The sequence below is a fragment of the Trichomycterus rosablanca genome, chromosome 24 (genome assembly GCF_030014385.1).
Source record: "Trichomycterus rosablanca isolate fTriRos1 chromosome 24, fTriRos1.hap1, whole genome shotgun sequence".
In the NCBI taxonomy this organism is placed as follows: Eukaryota; Metazoa; Chordata; class Actinopteri; order Siluriformes; family Trichomycteridae; genus Trichomycterus; species Trichomycterus rosablanca.
In genome coordinates, this window is record NC_086011.1 from 17,147,263 (window position 1) to 17,166,638 (window position 19,376).

A 19,376-nucleotide genomic window follows, 5' to 3' on the forward strand; every position below is an offset into this window, starting at 1 on the left:
AACCAAACAGAACGGAATTTGTGAGGTATTCAGAAATAAGAACAATACTATATATGTGGGCGTATAAAAAGTATCACATTTGGTTTATATTTATATATATTTTTTGTTTTAGACGTGTCCATCCTTAAATAAAAATATATATTTAGGTTCAATAATCTCTTCATCTGGAAATACTGGGTGCTTCAGACTGGGTGCTTAGGCTTGGATGATGCGATAAAAATACAATTTATGATAGTTATGACGTTGCTGAGCCCGGGACGAGTTCCCAAGCTAGCTTAAGCTCCATACGCCAAGCATGGACCACATTCAAATGACTCTCCAGGCCACCTAAAGGAGGATGGGGGTCCCTGCTGAGTCTGGTTTCTTCCTGTAATGTTAAGGGAGTTTTTCCTTGCCATTGTCGCCCTCGGTTTGCTCAACTCGGTTTTTTGATCAGTCTGTTGGTCCTGGATGCTGAAAAGTTGCTTAGAGACAAGGTCTACTGTAAAAATCACTATAGAAATACATTTGACCTGTCTTGACTAGACTTGTTAGTCTAAACCTGGTTCATTACAAGTAGGTTTATATAAATCTGTGGGTTTTATGGTGTACAGACATATCAAAATGTCCATGTATCTAGCATGTATTGTTTTTGAAATGACACCCAGCGACACCCACTCACATTTAATTTACTGCAATTCTACGGTGTCTTTTATTAGAAACCGAAAACATTATATAACACCCAGAATGTTACTTTATCTTACCTATAAAGTCGCACTATGCGCCTCACAACGACAGCACATTATGCGAAATAAAAGTATATTACAATTATATTCTTTGTTAGAATATAAATAATTGTATAAAAATAAATGTCAATAAAAATAAATAATTCAACACATTCTGTACATTCTATACAACCTGAACATTTACACATGTACAGTAGGAGGTCGGAGGAGATACCGAGGGACATTCTTCATTGTCGTTAGCACCACATCGAAGAGTCCAGAAGATCGACTGCTATGGAAAGATAATAAAAATATAAAAGTAAAGTAGACTGAACAGCGTATCGTACCTAAGATCTACCAACCAGACTAACAGGTCCAGAATTGGCAAAAAATATATATAAATAGGTCACATATAGACATTTTAAAGATTTAAAGATCTGGGGTGCTTGGGTGGCGTGGCGGCGACCTCTGACTGTCTCATCTATGGAACAATGTTGACTGGTGAGTGACTCTCTGTGCGCTACATGGATCTCCATATGAGCCCGTCTCATGTAGGTAAAAAATGAATCAGTCGGTTACTGCAGACGTAGGATAGACCGTGTGCTAGCCACGGCCCGTCTCAGTCAGGAGTGGAGGTCTGCAGCAGTAGAGTATATATATAAGATCTAACTGTTGAATATGTCATTCACATAAATTTTCTGACATGTCTGTGTATCTTTATCATTTATAAAGCCATGTTCTGGTCAATGTGGACAGTATATGGCCAAAAATATGTGGACACCTGATCATGAGCTGCTTGTTGGGTGTCCCATTCCAAAACCATCAGCATTAAAATGAATTCTTTACCTTGTTAACTTTTGAAACCACATATGTATAGACTCCCTTTTGTGCACAGGGGAACAGGAAAGGGCCGTTCCCAAACCGAACCTTTGCTATCAAGGTGGAAACATTTGATTCATTTTACATACATACTGTTAGCAATGGGTGTGGCTGAAGCACCGAACTTAATCATTTGGAGAGATGTATACATTTTTTGGCAGTGTAGTGTCTATAAAATGTCATCTAACCTGGTAAAAAGTAGTGGCTCATGTAACTTGGATGAGGAGCCCTGAGCTGGAGGATGGAGCGCATTTCCCACAGTATCCACCACACGTTCCTGTTACTCTACTGCCATCCTGCGAGCAATAAAGGAACTGCAGGTCAAACACAGAACTGCACACGCTGTATTTCTTACTTTCTGATTTTATTATATTGATATTGCATTATAACAAATGTGCATTAAATATGAACATCACAAAATACGGCCAGTTGCACCATTAAAGAAGAACCATCTGCAACATGAAGAAACAATTTCCCTTAAGAGAAAAGCCATAAAGATTTCCACTTCCGAGCTTTATAAATGTCAGCCAGGTTCTCACTGCTGTAATTAGCGGGGTTCTGTGCTTCTCTACACCCGCTTTTCCTAATAAAATGCGTTTTTAGGTTAAACCTCATCATTCTGTTTTAACCTGTTACCCCATTTTGAGGGCTCAACGTTTTCACGACCCCCAAAACCAACAGCAAAGTCGTAAAGGCAGTTTAGCACCAAGTGTCTAAAAAAACCTGCAAATTTACCGACAGTTATCTGTTCGTTAGTGAATAAACAACAAAAGCTAAGCTAACTTAAGCTAAGCTAAGCCAAGCTAAGAAACGCAGTGGAGTAAAAGTTGACGGAAATGTAAAAACTCTGGATGACTTCAAAATATACTTAAGCACATTACACTACTGCCTGTTTTCAGTTTTTTTTATGTAACCCACCTCTATTCGGTTACCATAAAACACATCAGCTTTCAGTTTTAACGAAACACACCTCTATTCATAACATACCTGTTTTCATAACCCACCTCTATTCATAATCTACCTCTATTTGTAGCCCACCTGTACTCACAACCCACCGGATTTTATAACTCACCTCTATTCATTACCCACTTCTATTTATAACCCACCTCTTTTCAGTTCTGCTACAACACTCCTGTTTTCAGTTTTCGTGTAACCCACCTCTATTCAGAATCTACCTGTTTTTATAACCCACCTCTATTTGTAACCCACCTTTACTCACAACCCACCTGTTTTTATACCTCACCTCTATTCATTACCCACTTCTATTCATAACCCACCTCTTTTTAGTTCTGATAAAACACCTGTTTTCAGTTTTTATGTAATGCATCTAGGTATTAAGTTCTGACAAAACACACCAGTTTTTAGTTTTCATGTAACCCACGTGTATTCATAACCCACCTGTTTTTACAACTTACCTCTATTTGTAACCCACCTGTATTTATAACCCACCTGTATTCATAACCCACCTGTATTCATAACCCAACTCTTCATAATCTACATATATTCTTAACCCACCTGTATCCATAACCCACCTCTTTTCGTAACCCACCTCTAATCATAACCCCACCTGTTTTCATAACTAATCTTTATTCATAACCATACCTCTATTCATAAGCCACCTGTTTGCATAACCCACCAGTATTCGTAACCCACCTGTATTCATAACCCTGGCAGTTCATACTTGTAAGCTTTTCAATATGGCTGAGTTACTCTGACTCTGCACAGAAGAACGTGTGCCGTCCACAGTGATGTTAATGTGATTGGTTATAGTTGTTGCTCCCACAGCATGATGGTGCAAAAATACAAAAATCAGGAAGGTGTGGAGTAAATAACATGTACAAAAGTCTTTAATTGTGTATTTAAGCACTTTACCTGAGACCTGTGGATGTCGGCCACAGCGTAGTTTCCCTGTGAGATCCACTTGGCGCTTTCAGCCACCTGAAAACCTGTTCCTGAGAGATCGATGCTGAATCGGCCCTGAAGATTCGGAACACAAATATATAACATACGTTCAGCTGGGGTGACCATGTTTTCACCAGCTGCAGTAATCAGTCATGATCACTAACAGAGAGGTAAATTACATGATCAAACTCTGTAGGGCAACAGATTAGTGATTAAAATTGCTGTATGTATATTTCATATATGAGTAAAGGTGTGCAAACCCTCACACATTTGCACGTCTGAATTAAGAGTCAGGCCTGCCTCTCCAGTGACTCAAGGAAAGCAAATGAAGGCAGGATGTTTCACCATGATACTTTCTCTCATCTGAAATGTTTGGACGGATGAGCGTCTGTTTTTAATAAACAGGTTCTGCAACAGCTTAGCGGTGGAAGCGTTCCAATAAAGCAGATCTTTTTTTCCTCTCCTTTCTATTTATTTTCCTCGACTGCAGCTCTGCTTTTCTTACATGTCTGCACCACAGCGGTCCACTTGTGTTCTACCCTCTGTGTGCCACGTTTATTAAAGGAACAGCTCTGTAACTGGGTGGCCCTTTGAAAAATATAATCTTTTTAATTGCAATTTGCCTTAGTATTTTTGTTATATCTCACTCAGCATGGTGATACAGCTGTTCTACTCCTGTTCTATTCCTGTTTTTACTGAGCTTCTCATGTTTTCTTTGCCACCCCACCTCCCAAAAACATGCACAAGGTCATCTGGCTGCACTGTTAATAATTAAGAGTGATTATCTAAGTGTACAGTACAGGACACACACATATTTACTCACTTACTTACTCCTATATAGAATTAATAGCAGCCAATGTACTTTATGCATGTTTTTAAAGGTGAGAGGAAATGATCAGACAGTCAGGAATAAAACCCAGGTCCTCAGGACCCATGTTGTTGTGCAGCACATACACACAGTGCCACCCAAAAGCAAATCTTATACACCAAATATATCTGGGCTGATTGACTACATTTGTCATAATGGTAATCACTGTAAGATACAGGGTTGAGCACTAATACCCACCTGTGGGCAGCGGGCGGCACTGAAGCAGTCCCCTGCTGTGGCAAAAGGGACCTTGTGGCCCTCCTGAGTGTAGGCGTACTTCCAATCTGTGGCTGAAAAACACAGAGCAAAATCATTTAATCTAATGTTACTCTAGCGTGGTGCAGTAAGCAGAACCTAAAATATCACCTACTCTAACGTGCTGTAGTTATTATTGTAAACGCTGAAAAAACAGCTAAATCTGAGCGCCGGTGCTATAATAACGCAATACGACGTAATACAAAGCCAATTTGAGCGAATCAAACTCTTGCTTTGTAATTGTGGGTCTTTCAGCGACTGTAACGATCTTGAAACCATTAACCCCTTCATTCTCTGACCTAATGAACGCCTGAGTGGCCTTAGTGTAGTGAAAAGTTTGGCTACGTTGCTATGCTAATCTCAGAGCAACGTGCCTGCCAGAGCATTTACATTTACATTTTCAGCATTTAGCAGACGCTTTTATCCAAAGCGACTTACACAGTGAGCGGAACACAATGAGCAATTGAGGGTTAAGGGCCTTGCTCAGGGACCCAACAGTGGCAACTTGGTGGTGGCGGGGCTTGAACCGGCAACCTTCTGTTTACTAGTCCAGTACCTTAACCACTGAGCTATCACTGGCCCAGAGCACTGACATTCGACAGCGCTGTAATTAACCACAGTGTTTACTCTGGATTTACTCATGACCCCCCTCTCCCAAACTCTGCTACAGGAGAGAAGAGTGTCATTAACCTCGCCAGATGCCAAGCTAGCATTATCGGACCTAAAAAGGCTGAATGGCAGAAACACACACACACGCACACACGCACACACGCACACGCACACACACACACACACACACACACACACACACACACACACACACACACACACACACACACACACACACAGGTTTTCATTAGAAGAAATAATTACTAATTAACATTCCCTGCATCTGTAACATGTCATATGTTACCACGAGTCTAAAAAAGGATTTTCCTCTTAAAATAAATATAAAATGTTTATTTAAAATGTACTCAGGGTGGACGAAGAGCAGCTGTGGACAGATGTTGCAATGGCTGCTCATAGGCTCCCATTATTGATGTGATTTTTGTTACTATAGTTCACAAAAATAAGACTTCTTGTTATCTTTACAACAATGAATTAATAAAAAAGAAAAAGAAAAACAATAAAAATAGAACAGATTTAAGGCATGAATTAATTTTTATATAACAAATAAAAAAAAATAATGCAAAGACAATTAAAGGACTTTTTAATTTAGTTAATTTTGAAAAAGAAATAATGAAATAATACTACAAAATTATAAATAAAAATGATTTCACTTCTGTTTTCTCTTTATTAAAAATTAAATATAAAATACGATTAAAATAAAGCAAAAACATTTAAAAAATAAAGAAAAACAATAAAAATAGAACAGATTTAAGGCATGAATTTATTTTATTTATTATATTAATATTATTATAAAACAAATAAACAAATCTGAATAAAATATATATATATAATATAGAAACCAAAGATAATGACAGTAAAAATGCAAGTAAAATTTTCTAAAAAACAAAAACAAAATAAAATAATATAAAATTAAGAAGTATATTCAAATAAAGTAAAAAATAATTGTACATTTTTTATATTTTGGAAATATTTTTAAATACCCACAGAAATGAAAAAAAAAAAAAAAAAAAAAACATGAAACAAACACCCAAAAAAGTAAATAAAATAAGAACAAATGACCAAAAATATACAAAAACTAAATAATATAGTTATTAATTAGCACTGCTATCAGCATGTTAAGCATTTCCACGTGACTGTACAGAGCACGTTTTTGTTTGTAGAATGACTCTGGACGCTGGTACCTGACCAGGCCTCTCTGTTAATAATCACTGTTTCCTGTTTCTGACCTGAACACGAGTCGGTCACCCGATCACGCTGAGGGTTTGATGAGATTCATTTCACCTCATAACTTTCTGACTGTGACGCACATGTGAAGCGCTACTTTCACTATTCCTGCCTCGCCGGGGGACGTTTCTAATGAACTCGTACGTCCCGGTTTGCCGTGGACATGTGCGCAGCAGAAAACAAATCCTCGATCCGAATAATCTGGAGCTTTAATGTGGGTTTGATTACCGAATCACTCAAGGCTACATTTTTTATTTAGGGTTTTTTACTTTATAACTCCAGCCAATAAAGCCGATAATGTCGTCTATATACACGAGAGAACTGAGTCTAGGTGGTGAAACAAGACATGCTGAGCTCAGAGCTTTCAGATTTCTAAAGGCTGGAAAAGTCCAGATGTGGGATGTGGATTTTTTCCCCCTCCAGATGTGGAGAGTGGTACAGTTTCCAGATCAGCTGGATGTGAGTAATCCGTCAGTGCTGGAGCAGAACACCAGCAGTTGGCTGGAGGAAGATACTGTATTTATACGCTGCACAGTTACATCAGCGGCACCCGGGACACCCCACAGCCGGCGGTTTCGAAAGACGTGTACTGTATGTCAGGGCCGTCGTCCAATTTTAACGATTTATGCAACAGAATAATTGCAAAATTTACTTTATGGTCCAAAAGAGTTTAACATCAAGGTTTCACACAGGTCAGATCAGGCGAGTGCTACCCTGTGGCCCTCATCTGCCAGTGGGAGGGCTGTGTGGCCTGCAAAGATGGCCAGGGGAACTGATTATATCCAAACTGAAGCTGGTTTACATAGCATGGTATAAAAAAACATCCAGTGAGTGGCAGTTCTGTGTGCAGAAGTGCCTTATTGATAAAAAAAAGTCTGATGTAATCTGGTCTGTATGTGTGTGTGATGTGGCATTGTTTATGGTGCCAGAGAGGCTGGTTTGAATATGACCAAAACTGCTACTCATTACATGGTATATATATATATAGAAAAACATCCAGTGAGTGGCAGTTCTGTGTGTAATCTGGTGGTTCTTGGCACATCGGGCCTCCTATTACCATCAGAGCACTGTTTGAAAGCCACCTCCCTAGGTGAGTGTTTATAGAAACTGGCCATTTAGAATTTTAGAGCATGTGACTTACTGATGATGGTCATCGTACTGAGGTCCAGTCTGACCCGGGTGAAGGTGGACAGGCCCGCGGCCGTGTAGTCTCTCCGACACTGACAGTCCTCTCCTCGGCTCAGGTTAGACGGGCACTGTGTCGGATCCATCAGCCTGGACGACAGACGTGAAAGCAAATTAGTACATTCTTTAATTTACTGTCTAAACCACTGCTTTATCCTGATCAGGGTCACAGTGAAAGGCAGGAAACACCCTGGACAGATCGCCAAGCCATCACAGAACAAACACACACACACACACACACACACACACACACACACACTTAATGTGTCTTAAATGCACCTGTATGCGAAAACCTCGGAGAAGTTGTCGCTCTCTCCGGCAGTGAAAGTGACGTACTCTTGTGGATCTGCCGTGTCCATCTGTGAGCAGTAGATCTGCAGAGGAAAGATTTCAGTTCTGATGAGAGGTTACAACGTGACGAGTGTTTGGTGTGTGTGGTAAACAGTGGAGGGTTTTGGTGGGTGATCCTTACAGTAAGCGCTCTGCCCTGTACACTAAGAAGCTGCTCCCCATCAGATACAACACCAGCCTGAACCTGCACATCTCTACAGCTGAATGGCAAATCACCTGCACACACACACACACGCACACACACACACACACACAGAGAGAGAGAGAGAGAGAGAGAGAGAGAGAGAGAGAGAGAGAGAGAGAGAGAGAGAGAGAGAGAGAGAGAGAGAGAGAGAAAGTGAGATGTGTTACAATATATTTAAAATTTACATATTCACATATTTTAAAATTTATTTTTTGGATATGAAAGTAATAGTTCTTTTGTAATATAAAAATTATATGAAAAGTTTATTTCATTTTACAGATTTGTAAATATATATACAGTGTATCACAAAAGTGAGTACACCCCTCACATTTCTGCAGATATTTAAGTATATCTTTTCATGGGACAACACTGACAAAATGACACTTTGACACAATGAAAAGTAGTCTGTGTGCAGCTTATATAACAGTGTAAATTTATTCTTCCCTCAAAATAACTCAATATACAGCCATTAATGTCTAAACCACCGGCAACAAAAGTGAGTACACCCCTTAGTGAAAGTTCCTGAAGTGTCAATATTTTGTGTGGCCACCATTATTTCCCAGAACTGCCTTAACTCTCCTGGGCATGGAGTTTACCAGAGCTTCACAGGTTGCCACTGGAATGCTTTTCCACTCCTCCATGACGACATCACGGAGCTGGCGGATGTTCGAGACTTTGCGCTCCTCCACCTTCCGCTTGAGGATGCCCCAAAGATGTTCTATTGGGTTTAGGTCTGGAGACATGCTTGGCCAGTCCATCACCTTTACCCTCAGCCTCTTCAATAAAGCAGTGGTCGTCTTAGAGGTGTGTTTGGGGTCATTATCATGCTGGAACACTGCCCTGCGACCCAGTTTCCGGAGGGAGGGGATCATGTTCTGCTCGGTATTTCACAGTACATATTGGAGTTCATGTGTCCCTCAATGAAATGTAACTCCCCAACACCTGCTGCACTCATGCAGCCCCAGACCATGGCATTCCCACCACCATGCTTGACTGTAGGCATGACACACTTATCTTTGTACTCCTCACCTGATTGCCGCCACACATGCTTGAGACCATCTGAACCAAACAAATTAATCTTGGTCTCATCAGACCATAGGACATGGTTCCAGTAATCCATGTCCTTTGTTGACATGTCTTCAGCAAACTGTTTGTGGGCTTTCTTGTGTAGAGACTTCAGAAGAGGCTTCCTTCTGGGGTGACAGCCATGCAGACCAATTTGATGTAGTGTGCGGCGTATGGTCTGAGCACTGACAGGCTGACCCCCCACCTTTTCAATCTCTGCAGCAATGCTGACAGCACTCCTGCGCCTATCTTTCAAAGACAGCAGTTGGATGTGACGCTAAGCACGTGCACTCAGCTTCTTTGGACGACCAACGCGAGGTCTGTTTTGAGTGGACCCTGCTCTTTTAAAACGCTGGATGATCTTGGCCACTGTGCTGCAGCTCAGTTTCAGGGTGTTGGCAATCTTCTTGTAGCTTTGGCCATCTTCATGTAGCGCAACAATTCGTCTTTTAAGATCCTCAGAGAGTTCTTTGCCATGAGGTGCCATGTTGGAACTTTCAGTGACCAGTATGAGAGAGTGTGAGAGCTGTACTACTAAATTGAACACACCTGCTCCCTATGCACACCTGAGACCTAGTAACACTAACAAATCACATGACATTTTGGAGGGAAAATGACAAGCAGTGCTCAATTTGGACATTTAGGGGTGTAGTCTCTTAGGGGTGTACTCACTTTTGTTGCCGGTGGTTTAGACATTAATGGCTGTATATTGAGTTATTTTGAGGGAAGAATAAATTTACACTGTTATATAAGCTTCACACAGACTACTTTTCATTGTGTCAAAGTGTCATTTTGTCAGTGTTGTCCCATGAAAAGATATACTTAAATATCTGCAGAAATGTGAGGGGTGTACTCACTTTTGTGATACACTGTATATACAGTGTATCACAAAAGTGAGTACACCCCTCACATTTCTGCAAATATTTGATTATATCTTTTCATGGGACAACACTATAGAACTAAAACTTGGATATAAGTTAGAGTAGTCAGTGTACAGCTTGTATAGCAGTGTAGATTTACTATCTTCTGAAAATAACTCAACACTCAGCCATTAATGTCTAAATAGCTGGCAACATAAGTGAGTACACCCCACAGTGAACATGTCCAAATTGTGCCCAAAGTGTCAATATTTTGTGTGACCACCATTATTATCCAGCACTGCCTTAACCCTCCTGGGCATGGAATTCACCAGAGCTGCACAGGTTGCTACTGGAATCCTCTTCCACTCCTCCATGATGACGTCACGGAGCTGGTGGATGTTAGACACCTTGAACTCCTCCACCTTCCACTTGAGGATGCGCCACAGGTGCTCAATTGGGTTTAGTCCATCACCTTTACCTTTAGCTTCCTCAGCAAGGCAGTTGTCATCTTGGAGGTTGTGTTTGGGGTCGTTATCCTGTTGGAAAACTGCCATGAGGCCCAGTTTTCGAAGGGAGGGGATCATGCTCTGTTTCAGAATGTCACAGTACATGTTGGAATTCATGTTTCCCTCAATGAACTGCAGCTCCCCAGTGCAAGCAACACTCATGCAGCCCAAGACCATGATGCTACCACCACCATGCTCGACTGTAGGCAAGATACAGTTGTCTTGGTACTTCTCACCAGGGCGCCGCCACACATGCTGGACACCATCTGAGCCAAACAAGTTTATCTTGGTCTCGTCAGACCACAGGGCATTCCAGTAATCCATGTTCTTGGACTGCTTGTCTTCAGCAAACTGTTTGCGGGCTTTCTTGTGCGTCAGCTTCCTTCTGGGATGACGACCATGCAGACCGAGTTGATGCAGTGTGCGGCGTATGGTCTGAGCACTGACAGGCTGACCTCCCACGTCTTCAACCTCTGCAGCGATGCTGGCAGCACTCATGTGTCTATTTTTTAAAGCCAACCTCTGGATATGACGCCGAACACGTGGACTCAACTTCTTTGGTCGACCCTGGCGAAGCCTGTTCCGAGTGGAACCTGTCCTGGAAAACCGCTGTATGACCTTGGCCACCATGCTGTAGCTCAGTTTCAGGGTGTTAGCAATCTTCTTATAGCCCAGGCCATCTTTGTGGAGAGCAACAATTCTATTTCTCACATCCTCAGAGAGTTCTTTGCCATGAGGTGCCATGTTGAATATCCAGTGGCCAGTATGAGAGAATTGTACCCAAAACACCAAATTTAACAGCCCTGCTCCCCATTTACACCTGGGACCTTGACACATGACACCAGGGAGGGACAACGACACATTTGGGCACAATTTGGACATGTTCACTGTGGGGTGTACTCACTTATGTTGCCAGCTATTTAGACATTAATGGCTGTGTGTTGAGTTATTTTCAGAAGACAGTAAATCTACACTGCTATACAAGCTGTACACTGACTACTCTAAGTTATATCCAAGTTTTATTTCTATAGTGTTGTCCCATGAAAAGATATAATGAAATATTTGCAGAAATGTGAGGGGTGTACTCACTTTTGTGATACACTGTATATATATATATATATATATATATATATATATATATATATATATATATGTATATAAATATATATATATATATATTAACTAAATATAAAAATCTGAAAATATTAAATTATTATTATTATTATTATGTGATTATTTAAATACATTCTACGTGTTCTATATTCATTTTTTATTTTATTTTATTATAAATTTTATTAATTAAAAAATAAATAACTCTTGTAAAAATACTTATTTTGTTTATAATAACTTATAATAATAATTAATGTATTTATATTATAATTATATGTAATAATTGTTATAAGTTTATGATAATTTTTTTTATTATTTTGCTACATGATTTTTTAAAAATTGCAGGGTCTTGTGGTTTTATTAAAAAAAATTTTTTTTATATTTTTATATAATTTTTATCAGGATCACGTGGCGGGAAAAAATATTTTCCAGGTACTCCGGTTCAATTCCGCACCCCAAACTAGTATTATTAACTGGTTTAAGTTTTGGACAAACAATTATCCTGGTTGTTGCTGTTGCTGTGTTCACTCACAGGTCGGGTTGGTGCAGATCTTACGACCCTCGGGTCTCAGACTGGACGGGCACTGATTACTCATTTGTCCTTCTTCTGATACACACTGAACCGACCGCTCCATCCAGCCCTCGCCACAGCTCACCGAACACTACACACACACACACACACACACACACACACACACACACACGTTTACATGTGATAACAAGACAATATAATACTACCATCAACAACTATTAATTTCATTAGAGCTAAAGACACCCACGGGTCCCCAGATGCCCACTCTCCAGATGGGAGTCTGATCAGCAGGACAGGGTGGCAGACTGCAAGGCAGGTAGCTTTCGGGAGGCGTGCCAGGGCAGTTGGATGACGCCTGGTGGCCGTATTCATAATTCTCCTTTCCAGAATGCACCTCACTGCAGGACACCAACCTCCTGCGATAGCCATGACCACAGGTGACCGAGCACTGAGGAGGAAACACAAAATGTGACTGTCCAGCATTGTCCAGCTAGTCATGTCCAAAAGTGTGTAAAACAGACGTTAAAATACTAATAAATAAATAAATAAATAAAACAGTAGCCTGTTAAACTCATTACATGCATCATTTGTTATTCCGTTCTCACCTCGGTCCAGTCGCCGGTGATCCAGACGAATTCACAGGGTTGTGTGTTGCACGGCTCAGTGTGCGAGGGTTTGTGCTGGGCCGAGCATCGAGAGTCGTGAAGCTCGTCTCTGTTACGACCCACGCACACCACCGTGCGACTCCGCCGTCCCGATCCGCACGTTACGCTACACTGTAAATACACAAACTCGCCGTCAGCAAAAAGTTCACACACTGTTTGACTGTTCGGCTGGGTTGGGCGTCTACATGAACAACGATTGGCTGTTGTTCATACAGGGTGCGAGCCGGACAGGACCTCATAACAGAGCCAAAGAATAATGCGTTAATCAGGGTGTGGCTCTCCGTACACAAAGCTGATCCGCATATGAACTCGCCTGGTGCAGGTTAAAAGATGCAGTCGGGCGTGTGTCATTCTCGGCTCTCCTCAACCAGGGCGGAGATCAACATCATTTTAAATATAATAAAAACAAACTGGATGCTGGGATCTTTGAGACACCGTCCACAGTCAAGCAGGTTGTACATCATCATGAGCTTAGATGCTGCCCAGCAAATAACCGAACCGTGTCCTTAAGCATGACAGCCTGCTAGTCTGGGATTATAAGAAGCTTGTCCAACTGTAGACAGCACCACTTGTCTTCCCCTACAAACACACAGCTAAGTGATACTGAATACTGCATTTGTGTTCGATTAGGTCACATGTCCCTCTCATGTAAGTAAGGCCCTATGTAATTCATGTGTACTGGTTAATCTGCACTGTGAGGCGCCCTAGCAATCCTACGGCAATTCAGTTAGCAATCGGTTAGTCAAAATGCAGCTACAAACACGACTCGGGTAACTAAGTTTGGAAAACTAACAACCAATCTGTGGGCGCAGAAAAGGGGTGGGGGTCAAAACAAATCATGAACGAGAATTTTCGTATTTGGGACGGTCGCTGGACGTTCTAGGTTTACATTCATTCGTTAAGGTAGCTGTGCTGTGTGCTGTAGCTTCTACAGTATTTATTCTACTATTTAATTTATAAGTGTAATTTAATGACTGTAGTGAGTTGTGGCTCTTTTATGTAAAATCAGAGACAAATTCCTTTATTTATTTATATTTTTTACGTCACTGTATCTTCTGCCGCACTTACTGAGGCACTTGTAGAAAAATCGAAGGACGAGGTCTTTTCTAAGTGAGGCACTTAAAGAAAAATAAACCTTGTCATGTTTTATTAAGCACATAAAGGAGAAAACACTGATATGAGGTCAAAGCAAACGTGTAAACCGCTGAGATGTGAACAGTTTGGGTTGATGTGTGTCGTACGATGATGTACAGCGAGCACAAAAGCCGCTGGAAAACACAGCGCACTTTAATCCTGATGTTTTTACGTGACGTCCGTGTGTTTTATTTATGTCCCGGATCTAGTCTGATTACTCCAGCCGTGTTTTGAAGGAGGTCGCTTTGCCTTATCATACGTCACGTCCCCTCTGAAGCACTCGGGCTCTGACGAAAACACTCTGTCTGTTCTTCATCCATCCGCTCGTCAGATCCAGAACCCTCGACCCCTGAGTTAGGAACGGAAACATCCCGCCTCGCGGCTGCGCGCCAAACGATCAGAAACAAACATCGTGTAGTGACGCATGTGGTCAGACTTCGCGGTAGAAAGCTTCATGTGATCTTTTCAGCTAGAAAGGCTTCTCACAGAACGTTGAAGTATGCCTGAGGGAATTTGTGCCCATTTATTCAGAAGAGCAGTTGTATGGCTGGGCGCTGATGTTGATGTTCCGGTTCAGAAGGTCCTTGTTTTGATACCCTGGGTTTGATTCTCAGGGCAGTTGTACACCAGCGGATAAGGTACTGGACTAGTAATTAGAAGGTCGCTGGTTCAAACCCCACCACTGCCAGGTTGCCACTGCTGGGTCCCTGAGCAAGGCCTTTAACCCTCAATTATTTAGACAGTATACTAAGTCGCTTTGAATAAAAGCGTCCGCAAAATGCTGAAAATGTGAATGTAGGTGGGTCGGTTGTTGAGTTGATATATAAATGAATGAATGGATTGAGTGATTAATAGATAGATGAATAGATGGATGGATGGATGTATAGTTAGTTGAATGGATGGATGGATGAATGGATGGATGGATGGGTGGATGGGTGGATGGATATATAGTTAGGTGAATAGATGGATGGATATATAGTTAGTTGAAGGATGGATGGATGGATGAATGGATGGATGGATCCACAGCTGAATAGATGGATAGATGGATGGATGGATATATAGTTAGGTGAATGGATGGGTGGATGGGTGGATGGATGGATATATAGTTAGGTGAATGGATGGATGGATGGATGGATGGGTGTATGGATGGATATATAGTTAGGTGAATGGATGGGTGGATTAATGGATATATAGTTAGGTGAATGGATGAATGGATGGATGGATGGATGGATGGGTGGATGGGTGTATGGATGGATATATAGTTAGGTGAATGGATGGATGGATGGATGGATGGATGGGTGGATGGGTGTATGGATGGATATATAGTTAGGTGAATGGATGGATGGATGGATGGATGGATGGATAGAACAAAAGATGGATGGATCCACAGCTGAATAGATGGATGGATGAACAATCTGTCCACAAAACTATCCCATTGTGACACTATTTCTTTAGTCATCTAAATAATAAAAGCCCTTTATAAATTATGTAGGTGGAAATTTGTGCCTATTCAGTCAAGACCATTGGTATGGCCGGGCACTGATGTTGGTCAAGAAAGCCTCAGTTGATGTTCCAATTCATTCGAAAGCTGTTCTGTGCAGGACACTGGAGTTAAGTTGCATGTATTTTATGCTGGGACAGGAAAGGGCCTTCCCTAAACTGTTTCTGCAAATTTGGAAGCATTTTATTTCCTTTATGTAACTGATTTATTACACCTGTTAGCAACTGTGCTGTCTGAAACACATGAATTTAATCATTAGCAGGAGTGTCCCAATACTTAATAATGTTAACAAACACCAGGCTACAGCCGGGGTCACACAGGACACCAGAGTGGGGTGAAGGAGTTCTCAGCTCCCCCCTTCAGCTACACTGAGGCTGAGATGCAAATGGAATGTGAACATTCTTGGAAACATAGGCTGTTCGACTTGGAACGAATATGAGAGGAAAAAGTCGAATTTCTGAAAGTCTTTGTTTGATCGTTTGTTTGTTTGGTAGATGAGTAGGTGAGCAGGGTGGGTAGGTGGGTGATAAGGTGGGTCAGTGGGTAGGTGGGTGGGTTTTTGCTTGGGCTGTGGGGGGGTTGTGGGTTGAAGTGGCTGAAGAGATGATTTATTGGATAAATAAATAAATCAAAGGTTGGATGAAAAGACAAACAGATGAATGAATAGAAGGAACCATGGAGAGATCAGTGTTCAGTCAAATATGTGGAGATCTGGATGGAATAATAAATAAATGGATAAATATATAGAAGGACTAGAACTCAAATAGGTATCTAATAGAATGGATGGATAGATGGATTGGTGAGTTGTTATATGGATAAGAGGATAGCTAGATATATAGCTAGGTAGCTAGGTGGGTGGGAGGATGGATGGGTGAACAGACAGGTAGATACATAGCTGAGTAGATGGATGGATAGATGGATGGACAAATGACAGGATGAATGGATGGATGGATAGATGGATGGCTGGATGATGGACTACTAAATGAATGAATGGATGGATGGATAGATGGGTGGATGAACGACTGGATGGATAAGTAAACGGACAGCTAGATAAAAAGCTAAGTGGATGAATGGATAGATAGATTGATGGATGGATGGTTGAATGGCTAAATGGATGACTAGATGTATGGATGGATGGATGGATGGATGACTGAATGGATGGATGGATAGATGGATGGCTGGATAAATGGACGACTGAATGGATGGATGGATGGACGGTCGACCGGCTGCCTAAATGGATGACTGGATGGATGGATGGATGGATGGATGGATAGATGGGAAGATGGATGGATGGATGGGTAGATGGATGGATGGATGGGTAGATGGATGGATGGATAGATGGGTAGATGGATGGATGGATGGCTGGCTGGCTTAATGGATAACTCTTCGACTGGATGAATGGATGGATAGTTGGATGGATGGATGTGTAGATGGATGGATGGATGTGTAGATGGATGGATGGATGTGTAGATGGATGGATAGATGGATAGTTGGATGGACGAATTAATAAATAAATGAATAAATAAACAACAAATCTGGGTTTTATTACCAACTTCACACACAGTTTGTCAGTAGTACTCCAACCCCGCCCCACCAAGTATGCTAAAACTGGATTGGTTACTGTAAATTGCCCATAGATGTATGTTTTTTTGTGAAACGAAGAACCGCTCAGTTCCTCAGCATGCTTTAAGCGAGTGTTCGAGCGTTTTGCCACGTTTGCGTTATGACACGAGACCTGAAACGCACATCTGCTCGGCCTCTCCGCCTCACTCTACCCCGACGTGAGACGAGCTATGAAGCGCCTGTCTGTGGTCCTCACACATATCCGCACACCTCGGAGGTGTGTGTACCAGATGTTTATGATTTCGCTTCCTCCCAAAGAGTTCCCAGTGCTGAGAGTATAGACGATAATGAGAGAGAGTCCTGAGGGCCAGATGTTTAGGTGCACAGTGGGAACACTGATGGTTTGGCTGATTTTGTAAGTTCTTTCTGTTTTTTTGTCGTTCTTGACTCTCTTTTTCAGGTTCTATCAGAGAATCATCACTGCAGCAGGAGGGGAAAAGGAGAGGACAAGAACTGTAGATGTTTATTCAGGGAGGCTTAAGAAAGTCCACTTATTTAAAAAAAACATTTAGTTTAGCATCCTAAACGGTCAAAAGCTTTAAAACCTTCAAAGGAAGCCCAGGATATTTACATTACATGTACATATTTAGCATTTACCAGACGCCTTTATCCAAAGCTTACAATTAGGACTGTATATACTGCAAACAATTGAGGGTTAAGGGCCTTGCTCAGGGGTCCAACAGTGGCAGATGTGGGGCTTGAACCAGTGAACTTCCAGTAACTAGTCCTGTACTTTAACCTCTTTTGCATTTACATCTATGGCGCTGTTATCCATACAACTGATCACTGATAACAATTTGAGCAATTAAGGATTAAGGGCCTTGCTCAGGGGCCCGACAGTAGCAACTTGGTGATGGTGGGGCTTGAACCGGCAACCTTAGGATCACTAGTCTAGTACCTCAACCTGCTTGAACTACTTTTAGCATCTATAAACAAAATACAATCACAACTGTGGTTGCATACGAGAAGCAAAGACGCCAACATCATCAAATTTTGCACTTCCAACGTACTTCTGAACTTTATATGAACAAATAAGTGCGTCCTAATTATTCAGTCAAGGAACAAGAACATCTGGATGGCATACATGCCCCTCACGAGTGTAAATGACTTTAGACATTTAGAATATTAAATTAATGCCAACACAAGATCTACCAACGTTTTTGCCATCCAACCAGAACATAATGTGCCTGTACGTGTCAGTAAACCTCCTTCACTCCAAATATGTAGAGAAAGCTGTTAGTCACGCTTCCCGGGCATCCAGGGATCCCTAAATTCAACACTTTTATGACTGCACTACATATATATCATCCCATTAAGGATCTGGAAATGCCATGAGTACGACTGTTATGTCTGTTTGATGGAGTGTGTGTGAACGCCTGTGATGATTTACCTCTCCCCAGGCGCTCGTCATCCACTTGGGGCACCGTCCACCTTTGCAGTGCTTCTGTTTCTGTGGGCGGGACTGCTGAGCACAGTTCTCCTCTCCCATTGGCTGCCCGGATCGGCCGACGCAGGTTACGTTGCGGTACTTGAACCCTCTCCCACAGAAGGCAGAGCACTGGGTGGAAGAACGAGAATGAGAGGAACGTCACGCCAGGAAGCAATTAGTCACGAGCGTAACCTAACCTGTCAGAAAGTGGCCGTGGGTAACAAGCGGAGGGGGAATTGTGGGTCCTGTACGAGGCAAAGAAAGAAGGAAGGGATGCAGAGCTGCTGGTTTATCACGATTTATTACAGTTTTTATTAAAAATGATGGTTTGTAGAAGCAGAAAATGAGTCGACAGAATTCTTCTATTGATCACCTCTTAATAAAGAAAAGAATAAGGAGTCCCTCTAAATAAAGAGTGCACAGACTTTGACACTAGAAGAGAGGCTGGAACGTCTTTGCACATACTTTTACACAAAGACCAGTCCATTTAATTGAAGTTTAGATGAGGGTGTAGTATCAGGATGGAAGCCGGGTACGTCTATGGCGAAGTACAGACCTCTAGGGCTGAAACCCAACTTGATATTGTTGGGGAAAATGACAGCTTTAATGGTAATGTGTCATATTAATATATGATCTTGAGATGGAATGGGTTCTACCTCAAGGTTCCTCCAGAGAACCTTCTGGAACTCTTTTGTCTAACAGTACACAGCAGAAACCAAAGCCATGGCTGTCCAGATGCTCTCCAACATCCTTTAATTTGAACCAAGGA

The 19,376-nt window shown here is 41.6% G+C and overlaps 1 protein-coding gene across 1 annotated transcript in view; it reads right to left on the reverse strand.

Annotated features, from left to right (window-relative positions):
• Positions 1–673: 673 nt before the first annotated feature.
• LOC134301467 (A disintegrin and metalloproteinase with thrombospondin motifs 9-like) overlaps positions 674–19,376 on the reverse strand; it is a 52,915-nt gene continuing 34,212 nt past the window's right edge. Inside the window, exons 29-39 of the mRNA XM_062986161.1 lie at positions 18,569–18,736; positions 12,861–13,031; positions 12,503–12,703; positions 12,256–12,385; positions 8,120–8,214; positions 7,927–8,021; positions 7,604–7,737; positions 4,552–4,643; positions 3,456–3,560; positions 1,772–1,879; positions 674–996 (exon numbers count right to left, since the gene is read on the reverse strand). Of these exons, the coding sequence (XP_062842231.1) occupies positions 1,790–1,879; positions 3,456–3,560; positions 4,552–4,643; positions 7,604–7,737; positions 7,927–8,021; positions 8,120–8,214; positions 12,256–12,385; positions 12,503–12,703; positions 12,861–13,031; positions 18,569–18,736 (1,281 nt within the window). The 3' untranslated portion in view covers positions 674–996; positions 1,772–1,789. The remainder of the gene's footprint in view (positions 997–1,771; positions 1,880–3,455; positions 3,561–4,551; positions 4,644–7,603; positions 7,738–7,926; positions 8,022–8,119; positions 8,215–12,255; positions 12,386–12,502; positions 12,704–12,860; positions 13,032–18,568; positions 18,737–19,376) is intronic.